The 20,248-nt window shown below is 36.4% G+C and overlaps 1 protein-coding gene across 2 annotated transcripts in view; it reads left to right on the forward strand.

Annotated features, from left to right (window-relative positions):
• PREX2 (phosphatidylinositol-3,4,5-trisphosphate dependent Rac exchange factor 2) overlaps window positions 1–20,248 on the forward strand; it is a 172,796-nt gene that overhangs the window by 97,068 nt on the left and 55,480 nt on the right. For both annotated transcript variants that reach the window (XM_077186296.1, XM_054644997.2), the window contains 8 exons: window positions 1,377–1,599; window positions 1,949–2,156; window positions 7,050–7,229; window positions 9,920–10,014; window positions 11,741–11,823; window positions 12,159–12,249; window positions 13,474–13,602; window positions 18,590–18,631. In XM_077186296.1, the coding sequence (XP_077042411.1) occupies window positions 1,377–1,599; window positions 1,949–2,156; window positions 7,050–7,229; window positions 9,920–10,014; window positions 11,741–11,823; window positions 12,159–12,249; window positions 13,474–13,602; window positions 18,590–18,631 (1,051 nt within the window). The remainder of the gene's footprint in view (window positions 1–1,376; window positions 1,600–1,948; window positions 2,157–7,049; window positions 7,230–9,919; window positions 10,015–11,740; window positions 11,824–12,158; window positions 12,250–13,473; window positions 13,603–18,589; window positions 18,632–20,248) is intronic.

Raw genomic sequence — 20,248 nt, forward strand, 5'->3', positions numbered from 1 at the left:
TGCTGAGTGTCCAGTTCTGTCCTCACTATTTTGGGTTGACATCTTCTCATCTTAAAAACCAAATAACTCTAAGCCTATTCAAGACATTGCACAAAATTTAAGATGTTAGAGTCAAGGAGAGGAGGCTAAGCACTGTATTAGAATTAGACCAAAAACTAGACAAAAATTAGACCAGAATTAGACAAAAAAAACATTCCTCGTTGCTGAGCTGATATATAGGAGGGAGAAGAGGTGTTGGGCTAGGAAAGTCTGCAAAATGTGGTTTTTACAGTTTTTATGTACTAGTGTTTGTCAGCTTCCTAATGTCATTCAGAATAGAAGAATGGTTGAGGTTGGAAGGTACCTCTGCAGGTCTTGTCCAGCCAACCCTGCTTAAGCAGGGCCACCTAGAGATGATTGCCCAGGACCATCTTTGAGGACAGAGATCTGACCTCTCTTTCCTGAACCTCTCTGAGGAACTGTGCCGGTGCTCAATCACCCTCACAGTGCAAAAGTGTTTCCTGACAGTCAGAGGAAACTCCTGTGTTTAAGTTTGGGCCCATTGCCTCTAGTCCTGGCACTGGGCACCACTGGAAAGAGCCTGGCTTTGTCCCCTTTGCCCCATTCCTTCAGGTATTCATAGACATTGATGTGTTTCTCCCTGAGCTTTCTCTTCTCCAGCCTGGAGGGTCCCAGCTCTCTCAGCCTTTCCTCACAGGAGATGCTCCAGTCCCTGAATCAGCTCAAAGGGCTCAGCTCCACTGGGCTCTCTCCAGTGTGCCCATGTCTATTTCTGTGAAGCCCAGGCTTGGACCCAGGACTCGAGGGGAGGCCTCACTGGTGCTGAGGAGAAGAACAGGGTCAGCTCCCTCCAACCCCTGGCAATGCTTCTCCTAATGCAGGAGGATAAGATATATCTTATTAAAGAGGACTTCCTCCTTCCCAAATAGGAATTCCAGAATTCATACTTTCGGATTTTGTCCTTATTATAGCTTCAGACAAATATTTCATGGATTTTTGGGAAATAATGGCTTGAAAATGTTGGCAGGTGTTTATAAATGTCATGAGCAGTACAGCAGTTTCAGACTTGCTCCCCAGAAATTAATTTTTTATTATTTTCCATGGGCAATAAATTCTATCTCTCTGTTACAGAGGTATTTATACATCTTAAAACATAATTTGCTTCAAAAAAACAACCCCTTAAAAATGTAAAATAAAAAATATTTTTCTTTCCCTTTTACAGAAAGGTGGAAATTACAGAGTCAAGACACCTTAAGTCAAGGATGGCTGAAATATTTTAAGCTTTTATTTTCTAGTGAGGTACACAAGAATTGTTAGCTAAGTGCGGACACAAGAAGAGCTGATAACCAAAATTTGGTTTTCTTTCTTACTTCTAGTTTTCAAGAGTATTAAAAAACAGAGCTTGGCCTACCTTCAAACAAGCTAAGTCAAAGATTTCACCACTTCACAGCAGTGATTTCTGTCCAACCAATTGCCATATCAATGTGATGGAAGTGTCTTACCCTAAGACCTCAACTTCCCTTGGTAGTGCCTTTGGTGTACAGCTGGACAGCAGAAAACATTCTTCCCATGAAAAGGAAAATAAAAACACCGATCAAGGTAAGTTAATTGAGCTTGAAAGAGCTACTTCCAGTGCTTCTGATATAGAGTCTTAAAAGGTAATCAGTTCAAGTTTATAGCCCAAATATTAAAATTGAGGACAAGTCTTTCTGAAATCACCCTTCTTTTGATTTTTAGTTTTATTTTACAGCATAATAACGGGTAGTCATAATTTCACAATAATTTTTTTCCTAAATAGCTTGACTTTGAAATGCAAAAAAAATGCAAAATTAAATAAGTACATGAATTTTAAACAGAAAAATATTTCAGTGTCTGTTAGGTATTTTACTAACTTCAAAATGTACGTTGAAGAAAAGATAGTGATGAAATCCCTTTGAATTATTCCCAGGTAAACTGAATCCCATGATTTATGTCCAACATACCATTACCACTATGGCTGCCCCTTCAGGACAGTCTCTTGGCCAGCAAGAGGGCCATGGTCTGAGGTACCTCTTAAAAGAAGAAGACTTAGAAACCCAAGATGTCTATCAAAAATTGCTGTTCAAATTACAAGCTGCACTGAAAGAGGTGGAAACATGTGTCTGCCAAATAGATGAGTAAGTAAATGTTACCATCTGGACTTGTCTTTAACTTTTCCATGGAAGATAATGATAAATCTGGGCAATGCTTTTGTGTAGCATAGGAGTCAATGCTGACTTCAGAGAGATTCGAAGTAAAGTAAAAAATTTAAATGCAGGTAATGTTGTATTTTGATCTTTTTCGCAGCATGCCTTTTTTCCCCACAGTTTGTAGGTTTTTTCCAGTTGGTAGATTTTCTTTAGAATGTGGCAAAGTTAATTAATTTGAATTAGGTGAGGAAAATATGAGGCACACAATGTCACCTACAATTTCACTAAGAATGGAAACAAAGGGCAGAGGTATAAAAATGGCCTTTATTGAACTCTTCAGGTATTGCTGAATAGTCCCACAGATGAATTTTTGGGTGAGACGTTACTCACCTGCAGGGAGAGCATTAATTTGTTAGAAATTTTTCAAAACCAAATTGACATTAAGGAAGAGCTATGGATTTAGGGAGAACCACCCTGGAGTGATTAGGACATTTGGCTTGAATGTGGAAGACTCAAAGTCTCATCACAGTTAGTCCTAATTCAGGACAAGGATTTATAACTTGCTTTTTCTTTAGTAAAGTGAGTGAGTTCACTTCTGGGCTATTTTCTTGGGATAAGAATGAAGAAGGATAAGAATTATTTAAGTTTTGATAGCATACATCCATACATTGATGCATACATCCATATGTAATGCAAATGTCAGAAATTAATTTTGAAAACAAAAATGGCAAAATTTTTTGAGTTTAAAAGACAATCTGTCAGGATCTCCAGTTTAGATAAGTGGTGTGTCATTGTTTCTCATGTTATCTTGAAGACTGTTGTGTGATTTGTCCTTTCATGTGTACTTAGGTAGGATTTCTTTTTTTTTTTCCTGTTCTCATAGTAGTTGTAATAGTTATGTAAGTAATTGTAATTATTATGAGTCATTGTAATGTATCACATACTGCAGTGGAAATGAAAGCAAGACTTGACTCAGTATTTTTAAGAAAATGTTGTTTCCTGTGCCTTTACATAGTTCTGCTACTTATCACGCTGAAGATGAAGTAAATTAATTAAATTAATGATAATTTCAGTGCTTGGGTGCACTTAGAAATGACTATTGTAAAGCCTGTGTTGTCTCTCTTCCTCATGGAAGTCAGAATATTATATATGGAATTTTAGTCAATACTTCCAGAAGTTCAGTTGCCAGTATGCCACACCTTTCCTTTCTACTCCCTTGAGCTTGTGATGCAAAAGTACAGGAAATTCTGAGCCTTTCTTTTGTATAAATGTATATATAAATACACAAACTCACAGAAAAATTGTGCACAAACACAAGGGTTCACTTTTTTCATTCCTAAATTTTCTGTACACTGACCTTGTAGCTGATCTTGTATAAGCTACACAGATGTATTTAGCAAATTTTACCTTTGGCTGATTGGAAGACTGAGACTTTGACTTTTCATACTTTATTCCTCATGGACATTGAGTGGACTGCCAGTGAGTAATTACTGTAGAGGAAAGCAGTTCTAAAGAGGAAACAGGATAGCCAAGAGACCTACTTAAAAGTGCTGAACAGGGAAGAGTGAGCACTTCAGAGGTACAAGGTATATTAGAACATAGTTACAGATGCTAATTAACTCTTGAGATTTAGGACTTTTAGAAACAAAAGATAGAGTGAGACAAAAGATAATCCAACAGGCATCTTTAATTAGAAATTTTCATACTTAAACAGCTGGGAGGAAATGCTTGGTTTTGTGCTTTTTATAAAGAGAGTAGGATTTATTTTTTCTGTTGTGGGATAGTAACAATAAAATTGATGCCTTTTTTATTGAATTGATTATTATCCTAAACAACCCTCATTATTTTAATATTCTCGGAGTGGATAATATGAACATGGTATCTATCACAATTTTTAATTTATGTTGATACTGTGTGACTGAAAAATTGGACTACTGAATGACTGTTTGGTACCCTTTATACTGAGCGTTGGAAAACTTGCTCATGCTTGTTACTAGAGGTCTCTGCTCTGTGTTGAGGTCAGTACTGGTCTGTGTTTCAGCTCACAAAATCTTGAAGCAGTGTTATCTGCTCAACCTCTGCTGTCTGCTAGCGAACTGAAAAATGAGTGTTTCATCTGAAGAGCAGGTCTGTGAGAGCCTATGGATTATGGCAAGGGAGCATTTAAGAGAAGATTTTGTACTCCTAATATTGTCTGCATAGGAGTTTATAAGATGGTTTGCTGACGAGTTTCGGTTGGATAAGTGATGTAGTAATGACACAGAGAGAGAAATACACACGGAAAATGTATTGCCTTTCCACAGCCTCTCCAGGCTCCACTGTGCTCACATTCAAATAGTTTAATGGAATCCCAATAGTTCTTTAGTGATGCTGCAGATACCCCACATTGCTGCTAGGTGTTACACAGAAATAAGTCCTTTTTCAAATTGTTTTCTATATGGTGACTCTGCTGGGTTCTTGGTTCTTATGCACTCGGTGCTCTCCCACCATCCCAGCTCTTTTTTGGAAAGATGTCTTTCGGGATCATACAACATTTTTCAAGCCTCTGTGGAGTGAGGGAAAGGCAGAGAAGGCTTTTTGTTGCTGCCTTTTTTAATTCTTTATTCTTTGACTAACCATAGCAAGTTTTGTTTGTCAGGGTTGTGTTGACTTGAGTTGCACATAGGAGTAATTCCCTGGTAAGGATTTTTTTTTAAGGTTTAAATTTCTCTGTTCCATTGAAATATTCTTCATAGAGACTCTCTAGCTGTTAGTTACTATTCCCTCATGTGTTCTTTGAGAGCTAGATATTTAAGGTAATTTTGTTTCGGGTAGGCCCATCTCTGGAGTAAATGTATTGTGCATGTGTCATGTTTAAGAAGAAAAACAAAAGTATAATTTAAGCAAGATTATTGGGGAAGGTATGTATCCAGGTTTTTATTTTAAACTCCCTGGAGTGAGTTTTTTAGAGCACATCAGTGACTTCAGTAACTACTTTCTCCAGAACCTGGTAATCCAAAGTTCCATCTTTCGTTTGTGGTAGTTCAGCAAAAAAAATTTCCTTTAGAAAAACAGCTTGCCTGTTGAGAGAAATGGAAAAGCCCCTTTAGGACAAGATCCAGCTACCTTAATCAGTCTTTTACTGAGCTCTTGGCAGCAGTGACTAAACAGGTCACATAAAAGAAGGGGATATAATAGTCTGTCTGTGTCTTGACAAATAATTACTCAGGGGAAGATATTTTCAGGAGCTGAAATTGCAGTTCATTATAATTGTTTCTTAATCTTGATTATTTTCTTCCAACAACAAAATCCCCGAGAAGTTACTAGAATTAACTTTTATTTTTACATGGATGAGAGTGGGAACACAAGAAGAAGCAAAAGTATAGATTTATCTTTGTCCTTATCTCATGTTTCAGCAGGCAGAACTAGATGGTCTTTTTGGAATGAACCTTTTGATTTAAGAGCAGTGTTAGAATGTTCTGCCACAAATTTTTCTAATCTGTTTTTGAGCTCCATAGATATTTCTTACTAAGAAAATAAGTTTTACAGGTATGAAGAACTGATTTCCTAGGGTTTCTGCTTCCTTAACACATTTATTTTAGGACAAGTTCAAAAACACATATGCTCTAGCATGAGATCGACACTGAACACTGATGTAAAATATGGGTCCCATCTCTCTTCCTGTACTCGTGGAATTACGCTTGTCAGTGACTGGAAAGAACTGAGTTGTGATTTCCTATTGCTATGAAGTGTTAAGGCATAATGTAGCCCAAAAGATATCAGTCTATTGGAGGGGTGAGTTTAAATTCTGGTGAAATTACATGTTAGGTATCATTTTTCTGTATTCTAGTTGCAGTTCAGATCAGTATCTGTAACTAAATGTGGGATAAAATCTTGTCTGTTCCCATCAGTGGGGAGAATTTAATGTAAGAAGATCTAAGCTATTTTTGAATCCTACCATGTAGTTGGTAAGAAAGTTTGCCAGTTGACCATTCTGACAGCTCCTTCAATAAAACCCTGCTACTATTTCAAAGTAATTCAAGGGAGGAAAAAAAGTTTAGTTCAGTGTCCTCTGATTTCAGGTAGTTAGCAAGTAGTTTTTGCAAGAAAAATGCTGCTTTTGAAATCCAAATAGTAATTTGAAAATGTGATTTTAATGGAGTGTTTGAGCAATAGGAATTAAAGGACAATTGCCCATTATTGCTGTTCTGATCTTGAAAGTAAATTAGAGCATCTCAGTATGAATTAATCATCCAAGAATATGAATTTTTCACTGCCAGTATTTCTGCATGTTCTAAAAGTAGCAATCTGCACTGTTCTCTCTTCTTGGCTGGATGTCACTTTTGTGCTCGTCACAGACGCCTGTATATTAATCATCAGTTTTACTAGGGATAATGGCTCAGACACTTTGAATGTCACGAAATACACAGAGATGTTAATAAAGACAATTAAAATGCCCTAGTAGAATAGTTTGTGGTGCACACTGGCATATCTTGTACAGTATTAACTGGGAAAATACATGCTATTCACAGACATGCAGTTACATCCATTTGTTTTCTTGATTTGTGCTAAGAAGCGCAGGATTCATATTTAAAAATAGTTATGTTAATATGCAGTTTGACCCCAAGTGTCCAAGAATGTGCTGTATTTCTTCTCCAGCTGGAATCATTGCTTTCATACATGATGAAGTATTTGGTAAGGTTAGTGGGTTTCACTGGTAGACTTTCTGACAACAGAATGTGTCACTTCCTTCCCTTGTTTCAAATAGATATTGACTGAATTAAGATATTCCCTTCACATATTATAGAATAATAATTGGAGGATGCTGATGAGAAATGTTATCCTGTTGCTAGCTCACTTTTGAAAAACATGAATTTGCCTTTATTTTTGTGTGTTTCACAGCCTTCTTTCTTCAATAACGTATTCTCCCAAATCTGAACGTAAAACACCTGAGCCTGTAATACCAGCCGACAGTGATAATGAAAAGGGGGAAAGGAATGGGAAGAAAGTCTGTTTCAGTGTAACAGGTGATGAACAAGAAGATTCTGGTCATGATACCATCAGTAACAGGGATTCTTACAGGTAACTTTAGTAATAATATTTTTATTTTTCAACTGAATCAAATATGGAAGCTTGTAAAGTATCAAGTGGTTATAAAGATGACTAGAATATGATTCTGACATTACTAATGGAGGAGTAACTAGCCACAGGATGTGTGAAGTAAAGTCTTATGAATACAGATTAGTTATTATATCTTAGTTGCCCAAATCTGGATAGGCTATCACAACCAGAGATGTAAAACCTTACTTTAGATTACCTGTCTTACAAAAACTAGCAATGACTGGTTATTATGTCTCCAACAACAAACCAAATATCTACCATGGAAAGCAAGGTGATAGACCCACTGTTCTTTCTGATCTAAAGAAAAATATAATACTTATCAACATATATTTCTCACCTTCTTTCACTCTAAATACTGAAGCATCACCTCACCTCTGGAATTTGAAATGCGTACTGTGAATGTGAAGATTAATAATTTTGGAAAGGAAGGAGTAATTATAGCAAGTATAGTTCTTATATAGATGATACGCTCTTGCTTAGAGAAAATTGGCTAATGATATAAAAATGAAATTCAAATTTTAGCTGCAAGTAAAATGAGAGTTCATTATTTGTTCAGTATCATTATCATGCTCAGAAATTAGAATCTCAGTAGGTTTATCATTCTTCTACAGAACTCTCTGTTGCTGAGATCTCTTCCCTATGCTGTATTTGATTGCTGCAGCCTAGTAGATATGAACTCCTCATCAGAGTAGAAAGAGAACTACACAGATGTAAACACAGAGATAGTTTGCATAGATTAAGTTCATTTTGTTCTTACCATGGTGAACACACAAGCAAAGTTCTTGGTCCAGCAGAAGCACATTTAGAGTTTGCTGGTGTTCATAAGCTGCTCCAGTGGTGTGTGCTTGCTCCTGTTGAGAGGTTTCCCAGCTGGCACAGGATTTGTATGTGGAGAAAGAAGGTGTGACCCAGGACATGAGTGTCACTTTGTTCAAAACATTTTCTTTATTCTGATTCCTCTCCTTTATAGTCCATTCTGGCTGTGTAGGAATAATAGAACCTAGGATTCCATATACAGAATAATCATAAAATTTGTGCATTAAGGACAAGTGTTGGAGTGAGATTAGAATGCCTTTTTTCTTTGCTTAAATAATTGTATTAGTCAATACTTAAAAATCTCTAGCTATCGTAAGGCCGCAGTGGTTATTATTGGAACTGTTTGGCTAATTTCAGCCATTATAATGCTCTCGTTTTGTGTAGAGTCTCCTGCTAAACCTTATAATACAACACAAAAATCATGCAGAATGATACAGCAAATGCATCTAATCTGTTTCTCATTTTCCTGAGTTTTATTTTCTCATGCTTTGCACAACCCAGTTTTAATTAACCTTCATCTCCCCTTTGGAGACTTTAATAAGTGAATAGAGTTAGTTAGAAAACATTTCTTAATATTCAGCCAGAAATTTTTAATACTCCTTGGGACTGTTCACCCGCTATTAGGAACATGTTGTTACTGATGTCTTTTCATCTACTTAATGGTTATGATTGTAATTACATCATATTGGCTTCATTTAAAAGTTTAACTCCTTCACTTACCTCGTTGACTACAGGTCCAAAACATTTACATTAGCCAGGAAATGTAAGCCACTCTCCCTAAATTAGTGAAAAGTTACTTCTGTAGCTACACAAATAAAGAAAACAAAGAGGGAGCACATGTATAACTGCAGTGTTATTTTAAGAATGGATATTGGTGAGTGGGTACACCCAAACCATAAAACAAGACCCATATCAGTATGTATAAACCTCCCTTAGGTACACTTTTACATTATCTTACATTCACTTGGGTTTTTAAGACTCCCTCTGCTGGATAATTACTTAAGCATCTCCTGCATTGAAACAAAATGATTTTCATGACTAAACAACTCTGAAGACTTTGAATTCAAATATATCTTCATAGGTTTTTTAGTACAAAAGTCTGTATTTCACTCTGGTTTTGCTGCAGGAGTAGGTATCTCTCCATGTATTTTCTGTACAGAACAAATTGTTTTTGAGAGAAAAGAGCAGAAAAAAATTACAAATTTAGATCCCAAAATCTCCCTATTAGACCAATGTGGGTGAGATTTCATATGCATAGAAGCTTTGACTGAAGCCACAGATGTAAATGTCTATACATCTCTAAAAAAAGAACGGCTGGAAGAGATGGGATCATGAACTGTTTTGGCTGACAAGGAAAATAGTTTGTAATTTCAGTTTTGGTGCTACTCAAATGGATCAAATATCTTGTAAACCCACTCTGTTATGCAAGTTGTAAAGACTCAATGTTTGTATTAGCTGTGCACCAGGAGAAAATGTGAAGTAACTAAAACATTTGAGGCCACAGATTCAAAAACTACCACTCATGCAAGAAAAGTTGGTTGTTTTGCATTCAAAGTCTGTACTACTATTCTGCAAGTACTTGTTCACAGGTAAGGGGAAGGGAGATAATTGAAGCATCTATTTTGGGAATCCGGTCTCCTGAGCCTTACCAGGACTGCAGATTAAATTAAAGTCTAAGCACAGGGACCTTCATTGTGTATAAAGAATTACAGAGACTGTCTCATCATTACATTTAGGATGGGAAAGGGAAAGAATTTCCATAACTTTTTTTGCAGAGCCTGTGTTAAAGGACATAGCTTTATTTATTTTTTTTTGTTTTGTGTTTTATTTTCAAGTGACTGCAACAGCAATAGGAACTCCATTGCCTCTTTCACCAGCATTTGCAGCAGTCAGTGCAGTTCTTATTTTCACAGTGATGAAATGGATTCAGGTATGTTTAGAAAAGTCATCTATTAATCGGTCTTCTTTTCCTTTTATTAAATTTTATTATTTTCATTTGCCTGGCAGTTTTATTGTTTTCATTTTAAAAATTGCATCCTCCTTAGTAATAGAAGTTCATAATTTTGCTTCTGCCTAGCTAGTGCTGCACTTAGGAATCCTTCTGTAAAAGAGAGCCAAAATTCCATTATGTCTGTGAATAGACTGTATTAGAGCTCCTGGAGTCAGTGCTTTTCATGTCTTGACAGTGCACTGTGTTGCACAGAGTGAGGAGCATTTTAGGTGAGTGTGGAACACTCTCCTAGCCAGTGTCAGCACCTAGACAGCAGGATATGGCTCTGTGTGTTTATAGGAAGGAATGTGAGACCACATAGGAGCACATTCTTGTTTATGCCTCGACAAATTAGATTTAAGTAATTGCAGCTGCTAATAGGAATGGGATGGAATTTAACTGCATGGAGAAGGAGGTCATATACTCAAGGACTAATAATAAAAAAATATTTGCTCTAAGCTGGGAGTTTATCATTTGGGAATGATGTAGGAAAAGAAAAAACTGAGCATATTATGAATATGACCCACCAGTGAGGTCTGGCCATAACTTTTATTGCTCATTGTTCCAGGAGAGATATTTTCACTTGGAACAGGAAAGTATTAAGACATTATGCAAGGCATCTGAGATACCTTGTGAATTATGCAGAGTAATGTGAATAAGACAGAATTTCATTTCCAGAAATGATACATACTTACACAGCAAAGCTAATACAGAGTAAAGGATGAAGGATATAATGAATTGTTAATAAAAGAGGAGACCCAGGGTCCCTATCTTCAGCTTAAGATGAGAATGAGCTGATATACTTTTGTGCAGCCTCAAGCTGATGCCTAAAAGAAGATGTCTTTGCTAGCCAAGCACAGATGCAGTGCTTTAGATGACAAATACTGCTGCTCAGGGAAACTCACACTCTCTGCTGGCTTAATTTTTAGCTGGTTCCAAAGCTAACCTGGTCAACTCCAGGCCAGGGGTTTTGGGCACTGTGCTCTCTTGAAATTAAAATCCTGTAAAGGAGTATAATGGTTGTAAGGAACTAAAGGAGCTAAAAAAAATCAAGGACAGAAAAGTGGCGTTCAAGTGTTTCACTGACATAAGAAAAATGAGTGTAGATTAACCTTGAATAAATTTGAATTATAAATTATTAACTTCTTGTCTGTAACCAATATCAAGGAAAAAAAAGCAGTTTTAAGCTCAATTTTTCAACCTTTTTTGAAAGAGTTCAAGGTATGTTGCCTGTTGTCTGAAAGAGCAAGTGACAGGGCAGTGACCTAAAAGAGTCCATCTCCTTTGCACTTTCTTAAGAAATGATGTGCTTTGTGCTGCTAAAAGCTTCATGTCAAATAATTTGGGTGCTGTATTTTTGCTGAATTACTAAAATCTCAGAACCATTCAGTTAGTAAGAACATTAGGACCGTGAATTATCTGCAGGCTCATCTAGAGCAGGTCTTCCAGAACATGACCAGTTGGCTTTTGAATATGGTCCTTTCTTTAAGGGCTATTTCTGTATTATTGGGTAACTAATAAATGCAAAATATGTGGGGAGAACAGCTACTATAGTCCTGACAGTGTTAGCATCAGTCTGTGTGCAAAGCAGATTATCTAAGCTGCAAAGGTTTTGGAAAACATGCTGAAGCTTCTAAACAGTTTCTCATTTTAAAATATTTTTCAGGGGATGAGCTTCCCATAAGTGTTCGAATCTCCCATGATAAACAGGACAAGCTCCATAGCTGCTTGGAGCATCTCTTTGGTCAAGTATGAGATTATTTTTCTTGCCTTTAATATTGATGTCCGCGCTTGAGTTTAAAATGTCTTTAGAAAATGCTTCTTCTTTTTGATTTTCCTTCCCACTGTTTACTGAGATGGTATGTATTTACTCATTTTCCCTCAGTTTTCTGTAAATAGTCCAAAACTGCAAATTAAACAGGCCCTTAAATTTAGTCTAGCATTCTCTAGTTTGTTACTTTAACTAGAGCCATTAGGTAAGAAAGAATCCAAAGTTGCTCGCCAGGAGTCCACATTTCTTACAGGAAGGATTTCTAATTGTTGCTGTAAAAAGCATCTTTCTCACAGAACCTTGGTCCCAACAGGTCGATTCAATTGTCAATCTTTTGAAAGGACCAGCTGTGATGAGGGCCTTTGAGCAGACAAAGTACTTCACACCAGGTCGAGGCCTCCAAGGTAACATTTAATTCTAGCTATGAGAATGAAAAGGCAGCTTGAAGGGTCCATGGCAATGGCTGTCTGCTCCTGGAGCTGGTGTTAAAGGACTGATTTTGCTTAATCTGGGTATATTGTGCAGTAACTGATTGTTGAAGTTCATTTTAAATAGATATTAATTCTTGGTTGAAAACTGACTGCTTATATTTTATTGCATAATGTAGGAAAAAATTTCAAGTTCAACTGAATTTTAGACTCTGAGCTGTTGTATTGCTGAGGATTTTGAAGCAAGAAGCAGTGTTGTTATATTGCAGGTGTTTTTAATACATTTTTGTTACAACTACTGAAGCCATTCCTGATCTATTTTATTACTAATGCCATATTTTTATTATTTTTGTAGTTATGTTATGTTTGAAGTTGATTTATAAATAGTTTGTGATTTATAGTCACAGCAATGTTTATGCCAAATATATACTTATATAAATATTACTGATTGCTTAAAAAGAAATATCCTGTATGTAAATTCAGGCACTCTACTACCACTTGTATGGTTGCTTAAGTCTAGAGGTATGAATAAGCATCTGGTGGTGGTCATAAGTGATGAAAAATAGAAAGGACTTCTTTCAGTAGACTGAGTTAAAAAAAAAACAAACCAGCAAGTTCAATGGGAACCTGAATGTTTTATTAATGTCAGTAGTAAAGTGTATTGATCCCACACATATCTTTTAGCAAAGAATACTGGTTTTAGGTGGCCAGAGGGTGTTTTTACCCCAGTTGTGAGGTTTTACAAGGCCTGAATTGCTACCTGCTAAATGAATTTGCATGAAAGAGCATATAACTTTCTTTTTTTTTTTTTCTTTCTTTTTTAGGGTGGGTTTTTTGTTGGTTTGTTTAGGTTTTGGGGTGTTTTTTTGGTGGTTTTTTTTTTTAGTAAGTAATTTTGGTTTCAATTTAATTTTCTGATTGAAACAATTTTGCCTTTGAAAGTTCCAGGGTCCCACTTACCATGCACCTTTTGTGTGATGTACCTGCTTCAGAAAGAATCATGTCTGAGGATGCTGCTCACTCTCCTTAGACTTGAGCAGGGAGCTCAGATGACTGTTAAATCTGTCACCATAGCTTTAGCTAGAGTTAAATAAGTTGCCAACTCCTTGAGCAGTGAAAACATTTAGAAAAACAAAAATGTCTTACTGTGACTTTCTCAGGAGGCTTAAGCAGAAAAATACTATTTTTGTCCTTGCTTAGAGTTTCAGCAAGAAATGGAACCAAAGCTCAGCTGTCCGAAGAGGCTGCGACTCCACATCAAGCAAGACCCTTGGAACCTCCCCAGCAGTGTCCGGGGCCTGGCCCAGAATATCAGAAAATTTGTTGAAGGTTAGTAAGAACAACCTGATCCTAAATGATCACTTCATTTATGATACAGAGGGGAAGGGAAGGGGAGAGGAGAGGTACAACTGCTTCCTGCTGCTTCTAGGCAAGACTTGTGGAACACAGTGTAAGTCTATAGACAGGTTATACTCTCAATAACAAGGTTAGTGGAGTTTATCTCAGCTGTCTTGTACTTACCCTGTTGGCTTTAGATACTGAAGAGAAAACAGTCTTCTGAAGAGAAAATACTCTTCTGACAAATGAAAACAGAGGAACCATATGTTGGATGTGGTAGGTTTTTCAGTTGCTAGGTTTTCCAGTGTGCTAGGTTTTTCAGTCCAGTGGGCTTGCCTGATTTGTCACAGAACTTCATGGGACTGATACACCAAAATGAGACTTTTGTTGAAATTAAACTATTTTTTTCCCCACTGTCTTAACTGGAGAGATAAAATCTCTGCAGCTTTTGTCCTGTACCTTGGTGTTCTCTGTGCTTTTCTGGAGTCATTATCTCTCCTTCTGCTATAAAGCCATGGTTTTCATTCAATCCATCCCAACTGATGGATGGAGTCCTCCTCTGCCTCCCTTCCACCACTGTATAGAAGTTACCAAGTACTCTGCTTCTCTTCATCACCAAGTAACAGTGTGAGCTGAGGTTTAGGTTTTCTCTCCTGTCTTCATAAGAAAGTAACTGGCCTTTTCCCTCCAGAATCTCTTGCCTTTAATTCCTGCTTTATTTCCTGTGCTGCTTGATAAAGAAACAGAAATAAAGGGTTAAAATTATTTTTTATAAAAATGCCTATGCTAGGATTCTGTGTGGGAACAAAAACTTAGGACTAGCTTTAAATAATTTTTATGTGTGTGTTTAGCTTCTTCTGTTTGTGTGCTAGTTGCTACAGTGTCCCTTAAAGAAACTGTTAAATATCAGACCAATGGGATAGAACTTTGTGATAACTCTTATTATTATAAACTTTCAAAAACCAACCAGCCAAACAAAACAAACTCTTCCCTCTCTGACTTGCCATTTCTGATTTGAGATACATCATATTTTCAGACCCTGGGTTAGAAAATTACAACCACATAAATGTCTCCTTTTTGAAGTCAATCACAGTGGGTTGACTCTCCAATACCAGGAATACTCCTTTTAGTTTAATGGTGGCTGTCACTGAGTGAAAAATCAATAAATAGTTTTGAATCCCTTTTTTTTTTCTCTACAGGTCCTTCTTCAGCTTAAACCAAAGTATTTTCAAGTATTAATCAGGGTTTCTTTCAAAGTTGAGGAGGAATGGAAATGTGTTGTGAACAATCCTTCCTTGGCCCCTTTCAGAAGCTAAGCTTACCAGATCATCTTCACAGAACTTGTTTGCCCATGAATAGAATTAGTAGACCTAACCCATTTGAGCAGTGGTCATACACCCTCAATATTGAGCTGAGATTATTCAAAATCTTGTGGGAGAGTTCATCAAATCCAAATGATTTACTGCCCCTTTCTACTATAAAAATTATTTTTACTGTACTCAGGTCAGTACTGAGAAACAACCAGCAGCTGGATTTAACTGAAATCAGGTGAACAAGAAGCAGGGTTAACAATGTTTTTAACAGCTCCATTTTCCCTTTGTATCTTCATTTCTTGATTTCTTCCTTCCTGTCTTGCCATCATACACTGTGTTCACAGCTGGTCTGGATTCCTAGGAGAGCCACCAGTACTGCCCTGAGCTATTTATGGCTGGAAACCTAAGACATGGCACAGAGTCATCTCCCCATTTCCTTTCTTATTCACTTGATTTAGAAAAAACTCCAAAGGTGCTACCTGATATGATTGTTTAGCTGGTCTTATGAGAACAAGTTGAACAATGTCTTGGGATTTTAGAAGAATCTTCCTGTTTGTTTTTGAGTAAAAGACAATATTTCAGTAATTGAGGAAAACAGATACATTTTTCTCTTCTAAGAGGAAGTAGTCAAAGGAGACCACAAATACAACTTCACTCACTGTGGACAAAGAAATGTACTTAAAACTTCCAGTTGTTATAAACATACTTAACCATTACTGCTCAATGCTAAAGTAAGGATGAATACAATAAATTCATCTTCTTATTGAAAACTGACTAATTTTTCTTTTTATAAAAGTATCACAGGATATTTTAGTTTTTTTATTCATTGTTCTGTTGCATTGCAGAACCTATTAGATTAGATTGATTATTGCATTAAAGCAGGAGACATGGGAGCCTCACAAAGATGAAATGTTTTAAGTCCTAGATACTAACTTCCTTTTATTTACTTTGTTTAATAAATATGATGAAATGGGAAAACTCAGAATGCCTTGAGGATGATTGCTCTGGTCTGTCAGTTTTCTGTTTATTAGTGTTCGAATTCAGAGAACTACTAAAAAAATTCAAGAAGGTTTGCCCAGATTGAAAAAAAAATAAAGAAAACAAAACAGAAAAAAACAACCAAGCCTTCCTTTACAGTAAAATTAAAATATAGCTGGACCTTGCTTTGTCTCATTTAATTTGCCTTATCATATCATTACAGAGAGAAAAAACTTCAGTGGTTACAGTAAAAGTCCAGCCTAGAAAGCTAATCTAGTTGCTAGCATGGAAGAGTCTCTGAAGTAATATGCAGCTTCTAGGAGGATTTATCTGGAGCTAAGTAACTAAAGAAAATAATTAAGTTATTTCTTGGATTGACTGGGCCTAATAAATTGTTAAAACAATCAAGCTAAAGATAAGTTGTTGGCACAGGCAGATCTTTGAAGGTGAAGTACTTGATTTTGGTGGGGAGGGCAGTAGTCAGGGCAGGGATTGGACAGCCACCAAACAGAGGAAGAATAATGTAAGTACTTGATTGTGGATCTGTGTGAGAGGTGTAACACAAGAATCAGAAAGCATAGGAGGAAAAGACTGGAGTAGGAATGAGGAAAATGAACAAGATGGATTGAAAGAAAGGGACTCAACAACAGAAAGGTATAAGCAAAATAAAGAGAAGGAAACATTTCTGTAGTTGCTTTTTCCTGCAGAAAAAATCGGAAAGATTTTTGATCAAAGGAAGAGATGTTCTGGAGCAAGTCAGATTTCTAGCCAGCTAGTCATGTAACTACATGAGGAAGTGCAGTTGTTTTTCTAGCACTGTAATTTTAAGTTTAAACAGGAAATATGATGCAATTGAGAAAGTTCTCATCTATTTTAAGTCAGGAGTGAGGTATGATGGAGCCTTTCAGTTATTGAAGGTATAAAAAAATGTATTTCAATTTAAATAATAAACCATGCAGTGCAATATCTGTCTTTTTAAAATATTTTCAGGTGTGAAAAATAAAATAAAACTAAAATCTAGCCTTTCCTGGCAAAGATCAGAATAGCAGAATAATGGGGATTTTTTAAAATAAAGTACAAAAGAATATTTAAAAATAAAAGAAACTGAAGGCGTCTTGCATTACAAATCAGAATCTAAGAGAAACTGCTAGGGAGTTATTTCTTTCCATACACCGTGTAGCAAGAAGGAGTGAGAGCTTTCATAGCATTTGCTATTTGTTGAAAAGCAAATGATTGTCATCCAAGGTTCACTTTTAACCCCAGGTAAGTAGACAAATCATCTAAAAATACTCTTTTGCCTGTGGGAATATTTTGAAGCACAGAAGACTTATAGCAGTGATAAAAGAGAGTTGCAGCGTCCTGTGATTTCCCCATAAGCAGGAAATCATTACTTATAGATACCTCAAATTCTTCTGAATTCAGAGATCCAACAAATCTTGTGTAAAACAAGCTCCAAGTAAAAGCCTGGATGTATCTAAGTTACTCAGATAAAAGCTGTATTTCCCTACACTCTTTGCAGTTACTAAGTTATGGTCGGACTCCAAGACGCCAGGTTATAAATCTCTGTAAGGGGTTGTGTTTTCTTTTTCAAAAGACAGAAGGCTAAGACAATGACCCAGAACCAGGAATTTTCAGGAATAACTAGTAATTTTTAATGTTTGGGTGTTGGTATTTGAGATACTCTGGCAGTAACAGGGTAGGGGGAAATAGATTACCAAATTATATTATTGTTCATATAGCCAATTTCAGCCCTGATTGTGCACTGAGCAGGGCTTTGAATAGGACTGCAGAGAAACTTGGGTGTGGGAAAGAAGGTTTGGAAAGATGTGAAAGCATGTGAAGTAGTGTTGTGTTCCTCCAAGTAGTACCTGTAGGACAACTGATGTGCTGCAAGTTTGGTCTCTAAGGTTATGGCACATTTTAACCTTCCTGTATCTTGCAGTACTGGTTAACATATTTAAATTTGTGTTCTGGTACATAAACTGCACTTCCTTCAGCCTGCCTGCAGCCTTTGAAAAGCAGCCCCCTTCAAGGAAAACAAAAAAGGTGGGGAGGAAGTGTAAGGAGAGATAAACCCACATTTTTGCCTGTGTATATGAATGGTTTTTTTAATTTGTACTTTTTTACTTCCTAGATTGTTAGTGAAAGAGTTAGTGTTACTTCATAGATTGTAGTGAAAAGACATTTTTGAAGCAAAATAAAGTCCTGAAGGCTGGAAGCAAAGTGGAAATGCTCTTGTATTTTTCCTAAAGGCTTTGGTATACATTAAAATAGGGATAATTTGAGATTTTTGGGTATGAACAAAAGAGTGCAAGAGAAGGAGAAGAAAGAATTAGGATAATGTGAGAATCAGTGAAAACTAGTCTTGTTTTTTAGAGTTTTGGGGCTGGAATTCTTCATGTATGGATTTGGTCTGACCAGCTGCTACACGTGTGCTGTGAGATAGCAGCTGCCTTTTTGTGCATCTTTCTCAGTGATGGTGCTTTTGATTGCTATCAGTTTTTATCAAGTCATATGTACAATTAAGTGAAGTTGAGACTCATTACTGTTTTGTAGGTATGAATCAGCATTGCCTAGAAAGAAGCTGGAGTTTAGCTGGTATGAAATGAGAAACTGTAAATGCAATATTATGTTGATGAAAACCCTTTTAACCATTACCTCAAAGTATTTTCTTCTTTTTCTTTAAGAGGTGAAGGCACGAATACTCTTGGCACTTCTAGAATATACAGGTAATTTTGCTTGTTTTGGGAGGGAGGGAAGTGAATGTGGATGGTTTGAGATATTTCTTGCTTTTGAACAGAAATACTGTGTTTACATTAAGAGGGAAAATCTCAGATATGATAAAACCTGATAATCAGCAACTTCATCCCTCTGTTTAGAGTAAGGATTCCTGAAGAATGCAGTTTCAGATATTTTTAACAAGCACTGCACTTTGCTTTTTTTCAATGCAAAATACCTTATCTGGTCATTTACTCTAGATCTTGGCAGATAAAGTAAGTACTAAACACTCAGCTTTAGCACAGTGTCTCAGCTGTCTTTCTTCTTTGGGCGTTTCCTTATTTGCTGTTTTTCTTTTCATTCCCATCTGTTTCCAGATTTATATTGCTATTTTAACCCGTGCCTTTCCTTTTATCTATTTTTAGAGAATATTCAAGTTCCTTCTTTCTGGAAGGACTCTGATTATTCTCTATATTAATTCTACTATCATACCATATAGCATACAGCTTAAAATACACAAAATAGGGATGTGTGTCTGCAAAATTTATGTCACTGAATTGGTATTTAAAAAAATATCTATGGCACAAGTTTCCCTGTAGTTTGTAGGTGCCTAAATGTTCAAGTAGGCAGTCCAATTTAACTGTAAAAGCTCATTATTTTGACCATCTTACAGCACTACATGAATGTGTGATTTAATTATTTTTTGTTATGACATGCAAAAACTATTTTATGAAGGGGATTATAATCTTTCTTTGTTGTCAGACTTCTTCAAAATATTAGAAAAGTTTTTAGTAATTCCTCCTTTATCCTAAAATAGGAAGTGAGTTGAGAAAATGTCCTAGACTTGATTTTTTAAAAGTAGTTTTCCCTATTTATGTTGTTTTATAACTTGGTAAACTCTCTGGTTTATTTTGTATAAAAATATTTTTGTAAAAGGACCCCAAAGTGCTCTTGTATTCATTATCTGATGTTCAAGTAGTATTAAATGAGATTCAGATATGTGTTTGAGACACAGGAGGGCTGCTTCAGAAGCAGGAAATAGAGAGGAAGCCAGCTGCTGTTAGAAAGAGAGAGATAAAATTCAGCAAAGTGAGGAAACAATGTGTGTTAGGCTCAAATCCTGAGCACTGTTGGAATATTGGGAAGGTTTTTGACCATGGAGAAGCCAGTGGGATTTTTGAAGCTGGAGATGTGTGTAGTTTTTAAAGATGAAAATCTCTGTTCTGGATTTGCACAACTTGAGGGAGACAGAGGTTGATTTGAACAAAACCAAAAAACCCAACAACAACAAAAACCATTGAGTCGTAGTGCATAAACAGTAGTGATTTGGCCATTTTTGGAAAATATTCCCAAGGTTCTGAGAAACTGTCAAATAGAATAGAAATGATAGCAAAAGAGTGTTCACTACTATCAATAGCTGAGGAAAAGACTGAAGAAGATCTCAGAGGAAAATAGGCAGAACAAGGTTACTTTGAGAAATATTTGAAGTCCAAAAAGCATATTTTAAAATTTGGTAGTAACTTTGTGACTACCGAATAATTTCTGCTGACTTATCCAGTCATCAGAATTCTTGTCAGCTCCATAGAAAAGTTGGAAAAGGACCTAAGCCTCTTAGAGGCAGAGCAATC

Source organism: Agelaius phoeniceus, chromosome 1 (assembly GCF_051311805.1).
Source record: "Agelaius phoeniceus isolate bAgePho1 chromosome 1, bAgePho1.hap1, whole genome shotgun sequence".
Lineage (NCBI taxonomy): Eukaryota > Metazoa > Chordata > Aves > Passeriformes > Icteridae > Agelaius > Agelaius phoeniceus.